The sequence below is a fragment of the Euprymna scolopes genome, chromosome 9 (assembly GCF_053919585.1).
Source record: "Euprymna scolopes isolate OS-2025 chromosome 9, ASM5391958v1, whole genome shotgun sequence".
Classification (NCBI taxonomy): Eukaryota; Metazoa; Mollusca; class Cephalopoda; order Sepiida; family Sepiolidae; genus Euprymna; species Euprymna scolopes.
In genome coordinates this window covers 1,399,182-1,424,898 of record NC_136490.1, presented here as the reverse complement: position 1 = coordinate 1,424,898, position 25,717 = coordinate 1,399,182, and the positions used below count along the sequence as shown (strand labels likewise).

Here is a 25,717-nt window from a genome sequence, read left to right as displayed (position 1 = left end):
TGTTTTATTCTATTTCTTGCTTTTTTATCCATTCATTTGTTTCTAGTTTTTAGACAACTTGCCCTTAGTTATGTTCATCTTCTGTTCTGTCTCCACTGGGATCTTTTGACCACTCGGGTGTCTCAGTTAAGATAAAAACAAAATGTAATAAGTCCTCAGACATACCTCTCCATCGTACAGTATATCGATACTCTATGGCTGATGGATAGTTTCTGTTCATTTATATCGGATCTACCTCTGCGTTCCATGTTTAAAAAGGATGTGTCCTCTATAGTACCAGGCCTAACGAAATGGTTAATTTTATGTATAGATTATTTCTAGTATATACATGTATATTAACGTAGAGGGTGACAGGACCTACTTATATTGGTTTAAGATTTTTCTCTACTCAATTTCAAGTAACAGCAACTGTATTTTATGACTTTAGCAATGTTGTTCATCAGTATGGTTCCAGGAATGCATGTTGGGGTTTTGGAAATATGACAAACAATAAGTTGCCATTGTCTTTCAAGAAATTATCACAACAATAAGGTGACGAGGCAAGAGAATTGTATTTATGAGTGTTTTTGATCTGGGAACAATTTATTTTCAAATGTATAAAATCTTAATTTGTATTATTTGAACTCATTTTGTTCACATTTTGAGTGCTATTTTTCACAATGTTTTATATGATCTGACCTCTGACCCCCCCCCTTTTTTTTTTTTATTTTTTTTTAATTTTATTCAATTTTCACCCAAAACAAGGCACAGTACCACTTTGAAGTAGGGGGCTACTATTGCGGACGTAAGTTGCAGGGATATTATGAAAGGAGATGAGCAGCAAGATGTTTGTTCACATTACGCTTGAACTTTTGCAAGTCAGTACAGTTGGGAAAGCAGAATCCCGCAAGGGAGTTTCTTTTTTTCTTTTTTTTTTTTTATTACATTTTCACCCCAAACAAGGCACATTGCCACTTTGGTGTAGGGGGCTACTATCAGGGGAAACATCTACTGGGGTACTATGTAGGGATTAGGGCAGCGAGATGTTGGTTCACGTTGCACTTGAACTTATGCATGTCAGTACAGTTGGGGAAGCAGTGACCCGGAATGGAATTCCAAAGTCTAGCAATTCTGGGGAAGAAACTACTGGAGTAGAAGGATCTTTTACATCTCGGGATCTCTACAGTGTGGGGGTGGGATTTTGCAGCTTGTCGGGTCTGTCGAGGGTGTTCACGTCGTGGGGGCACAAGTGCTTGCAGTTCTTCAGAGCATTCACCATTATAGTACTTGTAGAACAGGCAGAGGGATGCAACGTTTCGACGATGGGACAGAGGCTGAAGTTTTGATGCCAGTTTAGGGCCTATCAGATTTGCGACTCTCTTTTGAACCCTGTCAAGGAGCGAGAGACTAGTAGCCGATGCACCAGCCCAAATATGACAGCAATACTCCATACATAGGCGAATAGTGGCCTTATAGAGGTACAGGATACTTTCGGGTGTTAAAAGTTTTCTAGCACGGTAGAGAGAGCCCACCTTCCTTGCAGCGGCCCTGGAATGGAATTCCAAAGTCTAGCAATTCTGGGGAAGAAACTATTGGAGTAGAAGGCTTTCTTACACCTGGGTATCTCTGTTATGTAGGGGTGGAATTTAGCTGCTTGTCAGGTTTGTCAAGGGTATTTACGTCAAGGGGGTACAAGTGCTTGTAGTTCGTCAGAGCATTCATCATTAAAATACTTGTAAAACAGGCAGAGGGATGCAACATTTCGTCGATGAGCCTAGATGACAGTTCAGGACCTATCAGGTTGGTGACCTTTTTTGAACCCTGTCTTTCTTTGTATCTTAACAAATTCTGGAAATTTGCTGTCAAACTTGGGAATCTTCACAGAATTTTAAATGTAACCCTTTATTAATTCCACGTGTGCTCCCTTGATGTAAATACTTTTGACTAACCTGACAAGCAGCAAAATCCCACCCCTTCACTTTTGAGGTTGCTAGATGACAGGAAGCCTTCTACTTTAATAATTTATTTCCTCGAACTACTAAATTTTGGAATTCCCTCTCTGTTACCTGCTTCTCTGACTGTACTAACATAGAAAAGTTTAAATGTAATGCAAACACATATCTTTCTTAATTCTCTACATAATCCTCTGTAGATACGATCCCAAATAGGACCCCTTACGTCCAAGTGGCAATATGTCTTGTTTGAGGTGAATAAGGGTTAAAAAAAAATCAGTTTTATTTTCATAAATACTCGTATGTAGTCTTGTTTTCAATGGATACACACACTGTTTAGTCACAACCACCATAAGGCTATTGTCATTGGCAATTTATGGCGAAAGTGATGGGCGATTTTAATAACATTGTTATTCCGCTTTTTAATGGTTAAAAAAAAATCTTAACCATTTGAGTTGATCATTTTTTTTTCTTACCACAAACAACGAGTAGGAGGAGAGGAAATGTGCCGATCACAACTGCTGTTTTTCGCACCATCGCTGCCGGCGTTCATGTTCTGGCTCGTTGGTGACTCATGAATTGGCTAAGATGAGTGGATGTTCAAAACTACGATTTGTAAATGTTTGTATATTATGAATAATCTGACATGTCACATGATCACTGGGTTCGGTCGCACAATCGTTTGGAATATAGATGAACAAGATTGCCAATCGACTGTTCATACAATACCTCACATCGGACTTTTCCAATTTTCAGTGTAAGCTCGTACAGTACAATTTGAGGTTAATATTTAAAAAAAAAAAAAAGGTTACAAGCATTCATTTATAGAAATCAGTATTTTTACAGAAGAACCAAATGACCTTTAATATTGTACATTTCTCCGGCTCTCTAGAAAGGTGGCACAGTCTAATGATTACGTTAATAATCTATATATCTATAAAAGTGAGAATGTATATGTGTGCGTGAGGACAATTCTCTTGAAAATTGGTATATAGGGTATTCAATCACATGGAAAAATTTAAATCTGGTTTCATCCACAAAAAACGGGCTGCTGAGAGGTCAAAATTGAAAAATTGGTACTTGGGGGCGGGGGGGGGGCGGTCATTGGATTTTTATCTGTTTGTCAACTGTTTCACAAATGCGCATGCATAAATGGTTCACATGACAGATTCCTTATGTTAAGTATAAGTAGGTTTGAAAACACTTTTTAAAGAACGTGGTAAGCTGGCCTAATAGTTATCGTACTTGACTCACTGTCTTTAGGTTTTGGTTTTTAATTTTTCCATATAAAACATTTGATCCTCTTTAAGAAAGGTCCTCCGGAGCCCCTCGGCATCACTCACGGAACCCCAGGGCTCTGTAAAGCCCTCTTTGGGAAACCCTGATCTAAAGAAAAAAACATCAACTATGACTTTGTTTTTAATTTATTTTATTTTCTTCCTTTGATTCTTGAGGGGGGGGGGTAGGAAACAGCTAGGCATTAAAAAAAAAAAAAAATAACACCGGATGTTAAGAAAGCAATCGTTTCTCACATAAAAATGAAAGAAAATGCCTCAAACTGAAACTTAAAAATAATATATGGTACTTCTCCAGATTAATCTCAATATCTAAAAGGCAGAATTGCACACAAAATGTGTACCTGTTGGGTTGAAAAAAATTTAATATCAAAATTTATATAAATTTATCCAGTATTTTTGTTTTTAAAAAATAAAACCCTGTGCAAACTTAGAAAGCCATTCTTAACATGGCTAGGGTGTGGTTTTGTTGATTCTTCCCTTACTTGAATTTAAGTTTGAGTTATGTCCCTTAATAAGGCCAAAAATGTCTACTGACAATTTCCACCCATAAAATTTTATTTTATTTATTTTTAAAAATAAAAATTCTGGATGAATTAGCATAATTTTTGGTGTACTGTTATTTTTTTTACCTTGCAGGTAAGTACATAGTGTTACGTTGCAGTTGCAAAGGAAATAAATAAAAATCAGGGTTGGCATTATTTTCCTTTTTTAAACAATACATTTATTACACTTTACTCTCCCATCTCAACACCACTTGAAAATCCTGCCCGGTGTACACTTTTCTTTTCCGACCTCATGCTGGCCGGAGTCAGCCATTTCTCAACTTTTTTACACGTTCATTTTCTTCAACGTTGACTCCCCAAGCATACGATCTATCTTTTCTACTTTCTTTTTTTATCACGCACACTTCCTGCAAGAGCAAGATAGCCAGCAACAAGTTAAACTGCAGACCAGCTTAATGCGGGTACTGGTCTCCCGCTTTATGGTTTTTTAAATCATATTTGCTTCTCCTAGAAATGTTGCCTTCACCACGGCTTGCAGGAGTCCTCTCCACCCCAACACACACACAAACACACACGGTGCTAGTTAGTCGTTGACCTCGAAAAAGGGTTCATTCGCCCTTTGGAAGGTCTTGTTTTTAATCCTTCAGGGAGACTAGCCACCCTCCTCACCAAACAAGTCTGGTAGGGGTAGCAGTTTAGTCGCCGGTGATCCGACCATGAGGCAGGTAGTACTGGGTTACATGGTATCAGTAGCATATGACATGACCTGACATATATATATATATATATATATATATATACACGCACACACACACAGAGTAGAACCCCGGGATACGGCATTAATAGTTAATAACAAAATACAGTGCAGTATATAATGCACATGTATATAATCAAATTATAAATAATACCGTAACCAGGGTCCGGAAAAAACATTGTATTCCACATCGTAACCTGAAAAAAAAAACCGTATCCTATCACGGGTTTCTACTGTATATACATAAACATCAGAAAAACCCTACGTAGACCAATCCATGTTTCGACGATGCTACTCCTATTGACAGGGGCTCAACAGTGACTTAGAATAATTCAATGAAAGGTCAATGTACTAAATAAATAAATAAAGATAGAATGAAATAAAAAGTAAAATTTACGAAAATAAAGTTTTTTTTTTTTTTCTTATTTTATCTTTTTTATTGATTTATCATATACACTAGCTCTTTATTCAATCATTTTAAGTCTTTGTTGAACTCCCGATGAGAGAATATTATCGAAACGTGGATTAATCTACCTTGGACTTTTCTGATACTTATATAATTTCATTTATAATAGCTCTATGTATGTATCGTGTACTTTTGATAAAATATTGCTATTTTTCGTCAATATATTTGAACATATTTAATATATATATATGTATGTATGTATATATATATATATATATATATATATATATATATATATATATATATAAAGGAGGTATATTTGCTAAAAAAAAAAAAAACGGGAAAAAAGTGCTCCATACGTTAGTAGAGCTAAATATGTTTTTATTATTTCAACCTCGGTGATTTTTACTTAAATCAGTCTATTGAAACAACTTATAATGATTTAAGTAAAACTCCCCAAGGTTTAAATAATAAAAAAAAAATATATATATATATATATATATATATATATATATATAAATATTTGTTTGGTGTTTAGCGATAACGTGCTCCATATTAAAACTGATAGTTTTCATGAATACTAGCGTCTCATGCAGAATACACACATTTTGTCGTTTTAAGACGTTTTAATATAAATCCGAATACGTTGTGTATTTCAGTGTGTATTCAATTGGAGTCCATTTCAGTTCTTCAGTCTTGATATACATGTTGATTGTTCAGGTAACGAAAGGTGTAAGTGAAGAGCAACGTTCTCCGAGATTCTGTGAGTCATCTTCGCATTGTTGAGAGCTGGAGATAACGAAGGCACACAAAGATGATGAGTAAATGGGGGAGAGGAAGGAGGTGAGCGTAGACTCTTCAGCAATGACATTTGCAGTAGCAGTATTCGCATAGCTCCACTGGCACGATATATTCATCCCCGGTTCGAAAGTGTTGGAATTGTGCATTGCTGTGCCGTCGTTCTCTTCGATTGCGGTGGGGCAGGCGACTTAAAGAAAAAAAAATCACAAACGGCCAAGATGCAGCTAGCAGCATGGCAATGGACGATGATGACAATTTGCAACAAATCTTGATATAAAAAGAAATTTCATCATGGTGCAGTCTGGCTTCAAAAGTATCATGTATGCCGCTTTCTTGGACATTGCAGTGTGACATGCATGCAGTCCTACTGACATGTGCATCACCAATACTGTGCATCTGAATTGTCGTTGTTTATACAAGAAACAGATAATGTCTTGCATCGTTTATTTGATGACGGCAGTTCAGATTTAATTCAAACAGTTTGTAATTGGTGTCTGGTATCCCAACCCTCACGGTGACATCTCTGGAGATATATATATATATATATATATATACCTATAATATACATACACCCACCCACACAGGTACAAAACTAATATATACAAGGGATATTTTGTTTTTTCTTACGACTAACATTACGGATATGTTTCAAAGGTAAGCTTATTAACTAAATTATGATTTATTATATATAAAATTATAAATGTACTATTAGACTTAATTTCTTAATCATCCTTTTATCTTATTTGCCCTCATTATTTTTATATATATATAACTTTGCTCTGAAAGTGCAAATCCATTTTCATTGAGCTTAATAAACCATTGCAATTTTAAAATAGCATTATAAATGTGTATTTGTTTTAAAGAAACGCACATATATATACTTAAGTTACGAGAGCTGGCACTATTTCATTCCCCGTAAGAGACAATGGTCAGATGTTGCTTCTGTTGTAATTCAGTTCTTGTTCAAATTATTTTCATTTAATTATTTCAGTATAAAAATTCAAGATGCTACACATTTCAAGTGATAATGTTCAGAATTATTATGTTGAAATAATTACCCCCCCCCCCCAACAAAAAACATCTCACTGTTGTCTTTTAGAGGCATGGAACCTAGTGTAATGTTAGGACCTGTAGGGTGAGTTGTAACTTTAAGTATTGTATCAACTTATTTTTTAATTAATAACATTACTCTCAATGAAAATGTCGTTCAGATAATATTTTTTATTGTAATGTAATTTTTTATTCTTATTGTGAATTAAAAAAAAATATTTGTAATATTCTCATTTAAATGATTGCTACGTAGTAACTGTTGCATTCTCGCTTTTAGGTTCTTTGTTAAAAGAATTTTTTTCTCTTCCCACTCTTATCTCCCTTTTTTATCATTGTCGCCTCAGATTTCCATTGAACCCGAGTCACACATGTGTATGTGTGTATGTCTGTGTTCATATGCATGTACATAATATATGGTTATATGTATGCGTGTGCATGCATATACTTTAAAGAAGCTCTGATTAAAAAGAATATATAAAAATAAAGAATACAATTTAAATTCCCGAACAAAAAAAAAACAAAATTAATTTAACCTATCGCACACTTGCATAATCCGACTGGTAACATGTCTACAATTACAAAAAAGAAATCAATTACGGATGAAAAAAAAAAAAACTTGACTAAAATTGTTAAATAGACTTAGCACTTGCATGTCGACTTCTAAAAAGTCTACAATTATAAAAAAGAATTCAACTATATAAGAATGAAAAAAAGAAAACCTTAACTAAAATTGTTAAATAGAAAACGGGAATCATCAGCTGCCTACCATGTAGCTGTTTCGGAGATTTAAAAACAGGACAGCTATAAAATACATGGCTCTTCAGTGGAAAATACCACTTCCCCAATAACACAATGTAGATAAAATACAGTTACTATTCATACTAATATAAAATAAAATGAAATATAAATAATATAATAAATTTAATAATAAGATTAAAGATCTATTCTGCGACATGTTAATTAGCATATAAATGCCATGGGATTAAAAATTCATAAAAGCCTTTGGTACCAGACAGGCAAATAGATAATTATAGAAATAAAGTTAACATGAAAAAATAGATTTTGGGGGAGAGAAAGAGCTAATCTATCTGGATAGATGAAGCTCTACCCGATTAAGATGAGCAATTTATAATAAAGATAGGGAGATAATTATTTGGTTGGTTGTTTTTGTTTTATGGAATATCAACCCTTTTCAGGTTATTTAATGCTGAATCCAAAGATTTTGAAGAAATACTTTTTAATAGAATATATTTGTTGTTTTCAAGTCAGTTTCTATTTAACCCATAGATGGGACCCTAACAGGTACTACCACTCCGGATTAGAGTGGACCTGGGAGCAATGGCAATTAAAAGGTGGCTCTACACTCCCCAAAGCCCGCAAGCTGGGGCCTCACCACTGGATATAGTTTGAGGTCATATCCAGGACCGGAGATAATTAAAGTTACACTAGAACTTTATTATGTCAATAAGGATGGAGGGGATTACATGGCCTAAAGAGGTTTTCTCTTCATTTCCCTTTTCACTTATTCTAATCACCTTCATCCTTATTGACATGATAAAGTAATAGTTCTCATGTAACTTTGATTATTATATCACTATCTTTTCTTTATAAAATATAATTTTATATATGTGTGTGTGTATATATATATATATATACATATATATATATATATATATATATATATATATATATAATTATCCGTGGATACGTGTTGGCTGAACCTATCAAAGTTCGAAATATTAGGTTCAACCACACTAATGAGTTGTATAACAATGAAACACGTTTCCGTGGATAATTATATATATATATAAAATACATAATGATGAGAAAATCTTTGTGAGAAAGTTTTTATATAACGTTTTGGTATATATTCTGCCATGAGAAAAAGAATGCTTTCACATTGAAGAAAATATTTTCTCTGCAGCATATCTAAAAAGTAATAAATATACCAAAAAATTATATGAACAAAAAATTCCAACTCCTTTCACATAAAATGATGTCCTCATCATTTATATCAATGCTGTCACATAGTGTCTTTCCGATTATATTGGGACTTAAAATTATTTCGGAATGATTTTCTGCTTGTACTGATTATCGTAAGGGAGGGGACAGGAATTATCTATTTTTCTTATTAAGGGCTTTTCGGAGTAACATGAAATCCTAGAATTTTTTTTTTTTTTTATATCTGATCTTTGAATTTTTAAACAATATTCAAATTATATAAAGATCTGTTGCTTCACAACATTGAAATAAATTATGAGTTTTTTTTTAAGACAATCTAAAAAAAACAAAAATTTTTTTCTCTAAACCATAACTTGAATTGTGTAAAGTTTTTTTCAATGAGTTTTCACCATTACAATGTTTTTAGTTGCTTTGAATTATTTGGTGTAACAATTACTATACAACCCATCGAGTGTATAAATATAAACCCTACCTGGGACACATAGTCCGGCTAGTATACATACAATTCATTTTTTCCTGATTATTTCTCTATTGTCTATTCTCTTTGTCTTTTCACTTTATCTTTCTACTTCTGTCATCAGTTGGCTTTTATCTCTTCCTACTTCCTGTCTACCTTTTAAGTGTCCAACAAGCATATATATATATATATATATATATATATATAAAAGTGAACGTGTCTGTCTGTCTGTGTACATTTCCCTACGCAATAACTTTGTCAATTTTTAGTCTACAGACTCGAAATGTGATATACAGGGTACTGAGATTTGGGAAAATCTTTGTGATCCGTTTTCGGCCAGAAATTTGGCTGTTAAGGGGTCAAAGTTCAACGATTTGACTTTTGAGAACTCTACCAAAAGCCTCCGACAATTTGGGGCGTAAACACTTGAAATTTTAGATATAGGTTCCTTGGACATGGATCTAATTTAATAACTTGATTTGAGCCCCAAAACAATAAATTTAAAGGGGTCAAAGTTTTAAAAGATTTGACCTCTGCGGTCTCTACCAAATTGCTCAGAGAATTTCTGGTCTAAACATTTGAAATTTTACATAAAGGGTATTCAGAGATAGGGCAAGTCTCTCATCGGTTTGGGTCAAACATTTTTAGTTACCAATATATCAATGTATGTATGTATGTTTGCATGTCTGCCTAAAATTTTTGACAGAGGCAACGGATTTTTACAAGATCAGTATCGTATTAAAGTTCGACCTTTCATATGACAAATATAAAAAAATTGGCTAAAAACATTATCTTCACCTCCAACTAGGCACTTTTCTACAGAGGGGGGGGGTCGCTTTTTTCGCCGAAATTTTTGAAAGATATCCTCTCCTTTCGATTGTCTTGCCTTAATTTAAGGATAAGTCACTTCAGGTTTGGCGGTATGGGTTTGAGCCTGCTTTTCCACTACCACTTTTTTTTTTGCTCAACATACACATCCAAACACCCGGGCAACGCCGGGCTGAAATGCTAGTATATATATATATATATATATATATATATATATATATATATTGTAGTCCTTAAAGTTTTTAACTTTTAAATTAAACAATTTTTAATCCCATGTCTTTTATTGGGAAACCCCTTTACTTGTCAGTTTATCGTTTACAATCATTGCATTAGTTTGCTTCCATGTATTATACCATGCCTAATATTAGTGCAGGGATCATCAGTTGTTTACCATGAAAAAGTATTTCAGAGATTTAAACGCGCACACACACACACACACACACACACACACACACACACACATATATATAATATTCAAAAGGCTTTTAGCAGTTCTTTATACATAAACACACGCACACATAATATTATTCATGTTTCTATCAGCCAACCTCTCTACTCTATAGAAACAAACCTCCACTACTATAATACAGAAACATTCCCTCTTCTATATTCCTAGTAACTGCGGTATTATTCTAATGTATATATTTTATAAAGTTAAAAGAAAAAAAACAGACAAAAATTAGTTGGCCATATCTCATTATAAATTTATTTCAACTCTACAGATAGTAGGCTGGCTGTAGGCTGTAGCTTAACTAAATAATGATAAACTTACTCACCGTCTTGATGTTGCTAAGAGTGTGTTTTTTGGGTGCGGTGGGGTAGGGGTGGGGTTCAATATTTAGTACAATGCTACTGATGCCTAATGTGCCGGGCTTTATGACCCATTTAAATTATTTGGATTTGAAGTTTCATACAAAGTTTTGATCATTATTAAATTGTAAAATGTTAGTAAATTTAGTTAAATCTCACGATAAAATAATTAAAAGAAATTCAATATTTTTATCTATCTACCATACCGTTTGATAATTATCTCTCTCGTTACAGAAAGTAATCGATGGTGGTAGGACACCAGCTGTACCTCCTAAAAAATCAATTATATATATCTATCTCTACTTATATATAAACTAGCAGGGGAGGGGGCGTTGCCCTGTTGTAAAAAAACTGGTAAATAAAATTTAAAAAAGAACTGGACTTGGGTGCCATCTTATCGTGTTATCAAAAAAAAAAAAAAAATGCCTCATGGTGGACGTGCGTAAGAAAGTTGAGAATTTTAAAAGAATTTGCAAAACTTAAGTTCGTAAGCGAACACATTGATCAGACCATGACGGCACAGATGTTATGACATTGCAAATTTGGCTTTTTAAAATGAAACGAATCAAACTGACCATTCGCACATGTGTGAATAACAAACAGCGTGGAAACTAAGGTTTTATTTGACCTCCTCTTCAAACAAAACAATATTTCTACATGAAATAATTGGCGAATTTTTCAAATTTTTCGATATTATGTGTCTAAGAGATCGCTCTTTCTAACAGTACTGTGAAGTTCATGCCACTTCAATGTGGACATACAAACGCACAGAAACGGCTGAGACTTATGTTATAGAAGATAGCACTTGTGTAGGAGAGTTTATTTTTTATGAACTCCAAAACCGCTGGGCCGATTTTTATTATTTTTTTTATTTTTAACACAAATGTACTTCATATGCCTGTTCATGTGAGTGTTCTTATATAGGTTTGTGTCGAAATTCATCTGAAAACTATTGAAAATTAATAACTGAAAAAAATTCCATTAAAGAAACAACAGTCTGATTTTGATCTAAGTTAACACTATTATACAGACTAACATTATAAGTGTATTTGAAAAGTTTTAAGCAGAAGAGCTCTGCGTATAAATCAACAGTAGGTTCTTTGATAAGATAGAGGTGCATTCGAAATCAAGGGCACAATTGAACCATAATATCTAACTTTTGCATGTTAAACTTTAATTCAAGTTATTTTATAAAATGATTTTATAAAATCAGCAGTAAATTCTCTGCAATATATTGTAAACTAAGTCACTCCAAAGAGATATGTGAGGTTCGTTCTGGTGCACTGCAATGGTATCCCAAATAGAGCAGGCAATCAATTGATTTGATGGACAGATGGGTGATTTCATTGATTTCAATGACAATAAAAGTATTGGTAGTATAGAGCATTCGTTGATCGTCATTCAATGCCGGGCAGCGTCAGGGCTCTCTGCTATTATATAAAAAGGAACAAACTGAGTTATGTGTTCATCAACGTTTCGTCTTTATTTTGAGATGAAACGTTGATGAACACATAAATTGGTTTGTTCGTTTTTATTTCTCTCTCTCTCTCTCTCTCTCTCTCTCTCTCTCTCTATATATATATATATATATATATATATATATATATATATATATATATATATATATATATATATATATATATATATAGAGAGAGAGAGAGAAATAAAATTACAATAAGTTTACCAAGGTAATCAAAATGGTAAACTTAAAATATATTATAAATATTAAAGAGTTAATATTTACAAGTAAAGTAATCTCAACCAGATGTAAAAGCTCAATAAAACTGAAAGGGAAATAGAGCTTATAATATGAACAAATGATTAATAAAACATGTTAAAAGACATCTTGAAAAAGAGTTAAAAACATATTTAATTTTAAAAAGGAAGCATAAGATAAGTGGATAGTCCTTAATCCGCGGAGTTTCGAAGAAATACTCTCCTTCTCATCAGAGGGGAGGAATTAGCAAAATGCGGGATCGGATTTTGCATGTAAAAGTATTTAATGAAACCACAAGTAAGTCACAGAGCTTACTTGGTTATATATATTTATATATATATATATATATATATATTTATTAGTTAGTAAAAACATATTAGATAGAATTATCCCCAAAATTCAATCTTCAATAAAATATCCACTATGGCAATCCTCCACCTAGGTAATCGACTGGTTTTCTAACCTTCAAAATAAAAATAATTGTAAATTTCTTTTTGATATTGAATCCTATTACCAATCAATAACGCCGATTCTACTAAATAAATCTCTATTAATGGCATGAAAACTAACTAATATAACGCAGGACGAAATTAAAGTAATACTCGTAGCTAGAAAATCTTTAATAACAAGTATTGGACCAGAAAAAATACCCCTGACCATTTCAACGTTTTAATGGGCTCGACGGACTCAGCTGAGGTCACTGATTTGGTCGGCCTTTTCCTTTTAAATGAAATTTATTCTATACTCCATGAACAGTTCAAACTTGAAGGAGGACTATATAGAGATGATGCACGTTTCGTAACAAACTCCACAAATAAAAATTACGAAAAAGCAATTAAATCCCTACATAAATTATTTAAAAATTATGGACTTGCTATTAAAATCGACCCTAATAAAAAAAAAAAAATGGTTAATTTCTTAGACATAACCTTAAATCTTGAAAACTCTACCTTTGAACCCTATCATAAACCTAACCAATCTGTACTATATGTCCATAACGAATCAAACCACCCTAGATCAATATTGAAATCAATAGTTCCAAATGTCTCTTTAAGAATTTCTAGGCTATCTTCTAACAAATCTATATTCAACAAAAGTGAAAAATATTACAATGAAGCCCTTAAAAACTCTGGATACAAATCACAAATCAAATTCCTAAATAAAAATGATAGAAACAAAAACTGCATTGAAAATAAACCTATTAAGAGCATAATAACCTATAATATGGCCATGTCATCCTGTATGCGAGTTACAAAAAATGATCAAAAAGCAAGACAAAGCAAAATGAAACCGCAAGTATTAGATACAAACACAAATAATCAGCAAACCAAAGTCCGTAAGAGTAAAAACAGACATAGGGAGACCCTATAGTTCAACCCTCCATATTCCAAAAATCTTGAGACAAACAAAGCCAGAGAATTTTTTTTAAATATTAGAAAAAAAACTTTAAAGCCCCTCCTAGATACAATAAGATCTTTAATAAGAACACAATCAAAGTGTCTTACTCAACTATGCCAAACCTTCATCAAAAAATAATTAGTTCTAACAATAAAAAAATTAATAATATACAAATACAGAAAATGTAGCAGGCTGTAACTGTAGAAGAAGAAATAGATGCCCCCTACAAGGTTCATGCAAATAAAAAATGTATTTTATACCTGCACGGTATCACAAACCCCAAATTTAAATGAGGTTAACAGCAACCATAACTCGACCACCCGATTAAGTAACTACACCAACTTTAACCAATCTACCAATCAAATACAGACCAACCCATCACATACCAGTGCCCCCCCTCCAATCTACCTGAAAATAAATATATTAAACAAGACACAATCTACTTTGGTTCCGCATAGGATTTCAACCCATAAGCATTCTTTTAAAAACCACTCCCTGTTGAACCAAACCACTCTATCGAAACATATTTGGCGACTCAAAGATAAGAATATTTCCTTCAATTTGAAATGGCGAATAATAGGATCATATAAACGATATATACCAGGAGATAGATTCTGTGCACTTTGTACACAGGAGACCCTAAAGATTTTAAAATATGATGATATCAAAAATAGAACCACCCTCCTAAATTCAAGAGAGGAGCTTATATCCTCATGCAGTCATAAACGTTGGATTAAATTTAACTAATATAAACCACCATAAGTCATTAAAAATGTTACTTATTAATATTCAATCTTGAAATTTAAGTTTAATGTGATACCATTATTAATAAAATTTTGATCATCAATATTATTATTAATATTAGTTTATCTGATATATTTACCATTATTGTATATTATTTAAATATATATTTAAGCTTAACCTATACTATATTTATTAATTTCAATAAATAAATAAAGTATTAAAAATACTAAATTCAATAAGTTCCAAATATAATATATCATAATGTAAATAGAATAAACACTAATTATCTCCCTTTGATTATTTAATTAGAAAAATAAGATTATCTCCTTTTTTTTTAAAAATATTTGCTTAATTTTAAATTATGCGTTTACTACCATATTCTAACCGCTAAAAAATGTTCCATTGGTGTTCTTTTTGAAAATTCAACATTTCGTACATTTATAAGCTACAATCAACATCCAAATGAATGCTTTGACGATAATTACGGTTTTCAAAAGGCGAACAATTAAAAGGTAAATATATATATATATATATATATATATATATATATATATAAAATTCTTAACTTTTATTAAAAACATTATTATAACCTTATATTTAAACCAAATTCAGATTTATAATTTTATAAATTATTGTCCGTGGCTTAATGTCTATCACAATAAAAACATCGTTTCCGAAACGATCGTACACATTATTGACTTTGTTGTTGTTCTTTATGAAACAGATTTTTAATTTTTAATTCTAATTTGAATTTTAAATTATCAATCACATTACTAAATATATATATATATATATATATATATATATGTGTGTGTGTGTGTGTGGTTATGGAACAATTTTTTTACTCACATTCACCAATAACAAAGCATATTGCCACTTGGACGTAAGGGGTCACTATTTGGGACTATGCCTAAGAAAGATTAACAAGATGTTGGCTTACATTACATTTAAACGTCTGCATATCAGTACAGTCAGGAAAGCAGATAGTAGAAAGGGAATTGCAAAATCTAGCTGTTCAAGGGGAAAAAACTATTCTGCTGTTTAGGGACCTCAGCAGTGAAGAGGTGTGATTTTGTTGCTAATTGGGTTTGTTGGGGATTACATACGTTAAAGGGGCACAATTAAATGATATCATTTCCATTTATAGTAAGAAAGAAATTTCATGCTAATTTATTTAAAAGAGGGCAAAACTTTATTCAAGTAGGATTATCTTTCCAGCCATGGGAGGGTGCTGTAAAACCTGCTATTGAACCAGAGCATATCATTAATATGATTGCCGTTTACCATTCTGTCTACCATGTCTCATCTTTATATTCTGTTATAATATCTGGTTAGTAGACATGCATACAATAGATCTGAGATTCAATTGTGGTAGACGATCCATATCTACGTTTCTCAAATCAGATACATACCTACATCCACATGCCTATATATATATATATATATATATATATATATATATATATATATATAAGGAATGAAAAAATACCAGCGGTGGTTGACGTTATGTTATGAGAAAAATAGAAAAAACCGAATGAAATTATTAAAAATCAATGTTTCGTCCTTATTTCAGAGGACATCTTCAGGATAATTGAAATAAAAAAATAAAAATGTAAGAAAAGAAAAAGTCATAGATCGTGCGAAAAAGACAGTTCTTGAATCCTACCCATGTCGGGAAGGACAAACGTGTGCGTATGGGAAGGTTGTGTTGTTCGATGTCTATATATACACTTTTAAAAATGCGTTAAAATAAATATGTACATTTTTTTTTTTTTTTTCTTCTGTAAACTTATTCATTTTGTTGAAATATTTCAGGAAAAACGGTTTAGCCAGGATCTGTTTTGATATTTTGTTCTTTGATTATTATTTTCCCTATGCTAGGGGTTAAATGGTAGAAGCCTTTTCTTTGCGTAATAGTATTAGTATTCAATATTAGTGCTGATTCTAAAAGTCTTCTTTTAGCTCTATCTATTACGTATTTAATAATTTTCGCTTGATCTAAATTAAATGAGTGATCGTGTTCTGCACAATGGCAAAAGGGTGCATTTAGGGCGTTACCATTCCTTATATCTCTTCTGTGCTCGTTAAGTCTTAATTTCAATTTTCGCTGTGTTTCACCTATGTACGCTTGTTGACAGTTGTTACATGGGATGGAATATATACCAGCATTGAATGTGAGGGTTTTGGGAGAGTGCTTGGTAGTTTTTAATGTCTGTTTTATGGTTGAGGAAGTTGTTTGTATCAAGTGAAAACCAAGTCTATTAAGAGTGTCGTAGATTTTTGTATTTTTGGTGTGGGTGGGAATGAAAAGATTTCTGTTTAATAGTGAAGTATTTGTTTTATTTTTCTGTGTGTTTATGTTATAGTGTATTTTCGTAGCTTTTTTCTTTGCGTAAGAAATGAAATAGGATGGATACTGTAGTTTTCTTAAAACATTCGTAATATATTGAAATTCATCATTAAGATATTGGGTACTGCATATTCTAAAGGCACGCAAGAAAAAACCAATAATCATGCCCGTCTTTATTTTATCATTGTGGTGCGAGTAGTAATGAATATAGTCGTTTTTGTGTGTGGTCTTTCTATGTACTTTGAAACTCAGATCGGTTTCTGATCTGATGAGGAGTATGTCTAGAAAAGCTAGGGAGTGGTCTTGTTCGGATTCATGCGTAAATTTTATAGATGGTTCCACTGAATTTAATTTATTTCTAATTTGTTCTATTTGTGTGTTTTTAGGGAGAAAAATAAGAATGTCATCTATATATCTAAAATATGTGGAGTTTTTAGAAAGTCTGTGTTTAAAAGAGTTGGTTTCTAAGAATTCTAAGAATAGGCAGGCTAGTACACCACTAAGGGGGTTACCCATAGGGAGTCCAAATTTCTGTCTATAGTAAGAGTTATTAAACTGAAAGTAGGTTCTATCAGTGATGAGTTTTATGATTTGTATTAGTGTATCTGAGGAAAAAGGTAGGTCGGCTTTAATTTTGATTAAGTGCTTGTGGAGTAGATTAAGGTATTTTTTGATTGGAATATTGGTGTACAGGGAAATTATGTCTAAACTATGCATGGTTTTATTTTGTATGTCCATATTTTTTATTCTATTTAGGAGGTCACCAGAGTTTTTGATATGTGAAGTGCTGATGGTGCCCATTAGTGGAGTTAAAATTTGGGCAATAGCTCGTGCTAATTTATGGGTGACGCTTCCAATGTTAGATACTATAGGTCTCATAGGGACGTTCTCTTTATGTATTTTTGGGAGGCCGTATAATATAGGAATAGTGGGGTGGTATTCTATGTTATTTATCCATTTTTTATCATTTCCGATAAGTTTTTTTACGGATTTATTAAATCATGGGTAGGATTCAAGAACTGTCTTTTTCGCACGATCTATGACTTTTTCTTTTCTTACATTTTTATTTTTTATTTCAATTATCCTGAAGATGTCCTCTGAAATAAGGACGAAACGTTGATTTTTAATAATTTCATTCGGTTTTTTCTATTTTTCTCATAACATATATGTATATATATACCTGTACCAGTATCCATACATACATAAAAACACACCACACACACTCACAGATACATATCTATGTACCTATACATATTTACATTTACGTTCTCATGCTTCCTATAAATACATATATATATATCCACATACCTATTGTCATCACACCGATATGCATATATATATATACTCAAAACATATTGCAAGAACAAATAACATATATATATATATATATATATATATGTTATTTGTTCTTGCAATATGTTTTGAGTATATATATATATGCATATCGGTGTGATGACAATAGGTATGTGGATATATATATGTATTTATAGGAAGCATGAGAACGTAAATGTAAATATGTATAGGTACATAGATATGTATCTGTGAGTGTGTGTGGTGTGTTTTTATGTATGTATGGATACTGGTACAGGTATATATATATATATATATATATATATGTTATGAGAAAAAAAATATATATATATATATATATATATATATATATGTTATTTGTTTTTGCAATATGTTTTGAGTAAATTCAATTATTTACGAAAGTGCATTTTTTACTTAAATGCATTTTTTACTTAAATGCTAGTTCTGAATAATTTTCCCTTTAACCAATTTGGTACCCACCACATGAGGAGCGGCATATATATTGTTTTTAAAATATAATTATCCACTGACACATGTTTTGCCGTCTACGACTCATCAGAGTGGCTGAATCTAGCAAGATTCGAAATCGGGACCCCATGGTAAAGAGCCTAACCCCTTACCGCTCGTCCATCTCGCATGACTGTTTGGATATATCGTGATTTACTTAGATGTTATTTGTTTTTGCGATATGTTTTGTATAAATTCAATTATTTACGAAAGTGCATTTTTTTACCTAAATGCGAGTTGGGAATAATTTTCCCTTTAACCAATTTGGTACCCCCATATGGGAGAGGCATATATATTGTTTTTAAAATATAATTATCCACTGACACGTGTTTCGTCGTCTATGACTCATTAGAGTGGCTGAAAAAATATATATATATATATATATATATATAGGATTTTTACCATATTTTTTTTCTCCCTTTTTCCCGTTTCCTGCTTTCTTAATTCCATTGAATCTCTATAAACTGTCAGTAACTGTTAAATAACTTTTTTGATGCAACTATGATTAATTTCATATTTGTAGTTTCCTTTAATGCATTAACCGGCAAAATTTATTGTATATTTTACAAACCTCTTTACTTTAATGAGAAGAATTGTATTTTTCGAAACTCCATAGAATAAGGTTTTTCTTGTTTATTTGTACTTTTGTTGGATAATTAAAATTTTGTATATCTTTCTTACAGCTTTATTTAGGTGCTATCAGCTACAATCGAAACCGAATCTAGCATTCAAAGCTGGTGACGTTACCGTTGTGCCAACGTGACACGCATATAAACTGATTAAAAATAAACTAAGATGAACGTGCAAACTGTTTAACGATTTTTTTTTTCAATTTTGGCCCATTTTTGACCTCGTTCAAAAACAATTGTTAACCCATAAAAATCCAATCATTTGATGCCCATAGTGCCGCTCTGCGACTTTTAGTTTTCGGAGGAGATAGAATTTGAAGATATAGGACAGACAGACAGACATATAGCCGTTTATATATTAGATATATATATATATTTAAGATTTAATGAAAGACAAGTGTGAAATTGTTTTTAGTAAATATTCCTATTTATTAAAAATAAAATAAATTTTATTTTTTTATTTTGAATTTTCCAATAGTAAATATTCATCTTCCGGAAATTCTTTTGTTTTTGTTTTTTTATCTTTCTTTTTCTTCCTCTGCTATGGTGGTGGTAAGTCCTGGCATGACTTGAGATGTTTGGAGTGACTTCAAGAGTGATGTTTACCTGTTCAAACATCTAAAGTCATGCCAGGACTTACCACCACCATAGCATATAAGAGTTAAAAAAAAAAAATAAAAAGGAGAAAAACAAGAACAACTGTCCAATTTCCTGTAGATGAATATTTTACTGTCCGAGAATTTGAAAAAAATATTTCAGTTTTATTTTTAATAAATAGCAATATTTATTAAAAACAATTTGACACTCGTCTAGTCTTTCTAACCGTTAAATCTTAAATTGTTATCGAGTGTTTCAAACAGTAAATTTCTTATATATGTAAACATGAAAAGTAATGTGGTTAAGATTAAGTTTAGAAAAGTAAAAGATCTAGTTATTAAAACTGGAAAAGAAAAAGACAAGATATTCTTTTAAAAAATATAATAAATTTATAACTTAAAATATTGCAGCATTAAGAATTGATTATATAATGGTAAATTTAATTTTGTATAATAATTCTTCATGCTGCAATATTTTAAGTTATAGATTTATTATATTTTTGACTAGAATATCTTGTCTTTTTCTTTTTGAGTTTTAAAGATTAGTTCTTTTACTTTTCTAAGTTTAATCTTAACCATATTACTTTTAATGCTTGCATTTTTCTATGTAATCCATAATTTTTCCAGGCTTTGCTTTGTAATAAAATGTTCTTTTTATGTTCAAAATCATCTTATTACTGACAGGGGTTGTTACCTACACTGATGATTACGTAAGCATGAAATACTAGTGTGTATAGGTCTAAATTAATAATTATTATATAAATATATATGTGCATATAATTAAATAAAAAACGTATATATTATATAATTCAGTAAAAAAACGTATACATATACATATTACTGGTAGGAATTGTTACACTATACTGATGATTGCGTAAGCATGAAACACCAGTGTATGAAGGTTTAAATTAATAATTATTATATAGATATATATGTACATAATATATATTACCGATAGGAATTGTTACTCTACACTGATGATTGCCTAAGCATGAAACACTAATGTATGTAGGTCTAAATTAATAATTATTATACAAATATATATGTACATAGAATTAAATAAAAAAAATGTATATGCATATTACCGGCAGGAATTGTTACACTACACTGATGATTGTGTAAGTACGAAACACTAGTGTATGTACTCTAAATTAATAATTGTTATATAAATATTAAAATAACGTTCATCAGCATAAATTTTCAATACTGCATTAAGAAATAAACAGATGGCAGAAAGTAAATTATATTTAAACAAATCTTTAGAAAAAAAAAAAAAATTCAAATTAATAATAAATTCCTTAGAGAATTTCATGTAGTGAAACGATTTTCTACTTACATAGGCCACGCTCGACTAGGTTAATATGTTTGATCAACAACGTTAACATTGAAAAGTGACATGAGTGTAATGGCCTTCTACTTATGTAGGCGATGCTCGACTAGATAAAAACGCTTGATTAACAACGTTAACATTACAACTTGAGAATAGTGAAACAACCTAATTACATAGGTCACACTTGACTAAGTTTATATGCTTGATCAACAACGTTAACATTACAATGTGACTTTAGTGGAACGGTCTTCGACTTATGTAGGCCACGCTGGACTAAGTTAATTTTTATACGTTAGCACAAATCTAGGGGAACTTTCCTTTTTTTTATATCTTGTTACGTCATCATCTCTGCCATTCACAACTGATTTGAGGTAGCAATACAGATTTGGTTGCTATGGTAACGAACAGCCAATCAAAAAAAAAAAAACGCCTCTTTGTTCTTTTCAGATTCTGAAAACTTTTGAACACCAGTAATTTTATCATAACTTTTGTTTTACTGAACGAAAATCTAAATGTTTTTTTCAAAATATAACTGAGGTCACCTGTGAACTGTAAAAATTGTTTGAAATTTGGTTGCAAAATGAGTAAGTGGTGAAGCTTTAAAGCAGTTTTAAATGAGTAAAACTAACACTTAATCATATATTTAAACACTACTATGTTTGAATGATATGAAGAAGTAAAAATCAAGTTTACAAGCCAAAAACTTCTGCAAACTTAAAGCGAATATAAATATTAATATTTATATAGTAATCCCTACCTAATAAAAAGGCTCAATGCAACCAAGATAGAAAAATTTATTGTTTGACAGGATACTAAAAACAGAAATATTAAGATTTCCTTAATCCGTAGAGTTTCAAAGAATGCATTCTTTTCATCAGAGGAAAGATATTAGCAAATGATTATTATAGTGAATCTATGAATTTGCTGGTATTGGTCTATTTTTTATGAGAACATTAACTCTTATAATAATTTCGTCATTGGAAATACCTAAGCCGACTGCATATCCTTTCATCTTGATTTGTAATTTACTTTTTTCATTTCTTTTCCCCTTTACTCCAACTTCTTTTGCATATATGACTAGTTTTCATATAATGCAGTTTCAATTCATGCCAGTATCAACAAATCTATAGCTTTGCTATAATTTTCATTTTCTAATATTTTTCCTCTGATGAAAAGAATGTATTCTTTGAAACTTTGTGAATTAAGAATCGTAATATTTCTTTTTTGAGTATCCTGTCGAATAATGAATTCTTATAAATTATAATTTAGTTTTAAATTGTTCTTTTATGTTTGTATGTATGTATGTATGTGTGTATATATGTATGTGCATACATATATATATATATATATATATATATATATACTAGCAGGCCGCCCGGCATTGTTTGGTCATAAAATATGCTTAAATATGATGTTTTGATTGATGCAGATTTCGTATTTATTATTATGTTATATTAAACCCAATAAATAGTAATGCTTTATAAAGTTAGAAAAAAGAAATGATTCGTGCACCACCATCGAGAATCAAAACAAAAACGTTTAGCTTGCGATTTACTTTTTCCTTTGACGTTGATGCCTGAGCTATGAAGACATGTTTGCTGCAAGGCTAAAAATTAAAACATAAACCAATAACTATTACGTTACACATGCAGATTCGTAATGCTGTCATTTGACCTTCACGTGGCAAATTCCATTTTTTTAATTTTCATACTTTTGCACCGATTTTACCTAGCTTAAACTTAAATATAAAGTTTTGCATTGGTTTGAATACCCTATGTATTAAGTTTCATGTCTGTAGACCAAATATTGACAGGAGTTTGATAGGCAAAATTTTGGAAACAAATATATATACACATACATTTTGGAAACAAATATATATACACATACATAATTATATATAGAAAGAGATTTGTGTTTAACCTTTTTACACAAATATTATACAAGTATAAATCATGTAGAATATCTGCATGAATATAATTACACGTAATAGTTAACTAAAGATGATCATCCCAGAAGCAAACTGAAAAAACTAATAAGGAATTAATTAAAATGAATGTTTAAAATTATATGCAAATTAGCTAGATCTTTTGCTAGTGAATGCAATTCCACGGCCCATATATAACAAAATAAACAGAAAAAGGGTTTTTTAATATGAATATCAATACAAAAAAAGAAGAAAAAAAACAGTTTATAGGAGTATAGATATAATAATTTCACAATAACCAAGGCAATATATTACAACAGGTTTATCATAAAATGTATTTCTGCAGTGTTACAATTGTTTCTTAACCATTTAGACAAGCATTATTTTGTTAAAAGATATTCCAAAATGGCTAATCATCAGACACAAAATACAACTGTAATATATATATATATATATATATATATATATATATATATATACATACAATTTCTTATTTTTCAAATACAAGCAGCAAACTCACCTCGTCTTCATTCATTTTATTGATTAATATATACATATATATCTCGGTTTTAGTTAAATCGTTCTTTCCATTATTCCATCTAGACGTCCAGTTGTGGCCAGCATGTATTTAATTGCTAAATTACCTTACTGAACTGAATCTGTAAAAGATAATTTGGAGCTGATCCAAATCTGATGAAAATAAATAGTTATTAAATAGGATGTCTAGACAAAACGTTATATTAATAACAAATTGTATTATTATTAATAATAAATGATGAGTGTAGATTAAAAGGAGTGATCTAGAAACTTTTGGGCGTTATCTTTCTAGCAATGCTAGATCATAATTGGAAAGCAAATGCCCAATAAACTAATATTACTCCAATATATTAAAATATATATCATTCAAACACGGCAGTTTTAGTCATTTAGAACTGCTTTAAAGCTTTACCGTTCACTCAATTATTACAGTTTGTAAATCACATTCTGAGCTTTCGTTCAGTACAACAATAGTTATGATAAATTTACTGGTGTTCAAAAATCATAAAAAAACGTAAGGTGAGCAACGTTTTTTATAACAAGATTTCCATAGCAACCGCGTCGCTTCAGCAACTAGTGTTGCTACTAATTCACTGCTGTCACGAAAAGAGAAGTAACAAGTGAAACAGACAAAATGAAAAAATGAAAGGGAGATAATTGGGGGGATTTTTTATTGAAGCAGACAAATGCCGTACACTGTTATTACATAGGTGTATGTTATGTTTATGGGGCAAAAATATAAGACTGAAATTAAACAAAGAACAAGTGAATTGGAAGCCTGGAAAAATAATGGATTACAGTAGACAATTGATTATATAATGTTAAATTGAATTAAAAAAAATTTAATGCTGCAATATTTAAAGTTATAAATTTATTTTTTACTAGAATATCTTATTTTCTTTTCCAGTTTAAACAAATAGTCCTTTACTTTTCCATGTTTAGGTTTAAACATATTACTTTTCATGCTCGCATTTTTCTATTGTAATTATATATAAGGAAATACCTAATAAACTAAGATTACTCTAATATATTAAAATATATTATAATCTATTATCTAATTATGTAAAACTTACTTTGTGTGTGAGTTCCTTCCTCATAGGTTCTGAAATAGCTGAGCCTATCTTTTGCAAATTTCACACAAAGCTAATTTATATTTCTGGCAGTGTTCTTAGATATGTATTGTACAGAAATCCATTCGATAAGTATCGAAAATCAAAAAAATCCAATCTGAAAAATAGTCTTTCGTCTTTTATAGATAAAAAGAATTTTTACAGGGGAATAATTTACGTTACACCGGTGTAACCTTGGCCGGTATAATGTAAAATATTCCCCTGTAAAAATTATTATTTTTTTTATCTATAAGAGTAGAAAGACTATTTTTAAGATCGTCAAGCCCAAATACCAGCTGACATGATGTTGTAAACAAACACAGACGGAATTTGATGAACGACATTATCATTATTATTTTAATCATTATTTTAATCATTATTATTTTAAAAATCTTTTTGTGAATTAGTCCACCAGGCAAATTATTCTTCATAATATATAATAATCAATAGAGGATTGATTCTATAATAATACATACACAATCTGTATGAATTAAAATATCATGTTTAAGTGTATTGTACTTCAACAGTGCTCAATACATAGGTAGAGCTAGGTAGTAAGTCATGAAAATAATAAGCAATTAGGCAATTAAGCTACACAGAATATTTCATGTTTCATTCTCGTAAGAATTCATAAGCCTGACGAATTCTAATGAGAATGAAATGCGGAATATTCTGTGTAGCTTTTTGTATGTCCAGCAAAGGCTTTTTTCGCGGGGGTTCTCGGGAGGGGGGGGACTATATTTTTTAACTTTTTATATACTCGCT

General features: G+C 31.1%; 1 protein-coding gene across 38 annotated transcripts in view; it reads left to right on the top strand.

Annotated features, from left to right (window-relative positions):
• LOC145284419 (TBC1 domain family member 5-like) overlaps positions 1 to 25,717 on the top strand; it is a 331,181-nt gene that overhangs the window by 133,952 nt on the left and 171,512 nt on the right. Inside the window, exon 1 of one of the 38 annotated variants that reach the window (XM_080133192.1) lies at positions 6,229 to 6,347. The exons of 36 other annotated variants lie outside the window; for them this stretch is intronic. In XM_080133192.1, coding sequence (XP_079989318.1) covers positions 6,337 to 6,347 — 11 coding nt within the window. In that variant the 5' untranslated portion in view covers positions 6,229 to 6,336. Of the gene's footprint in view, positions 1 to 6,228; positions 6,348 to 25,717 lie in introns of those variants that run through there. One more of the 38 variants, XM_080133183.1, reaches the window with a different exon arrangement.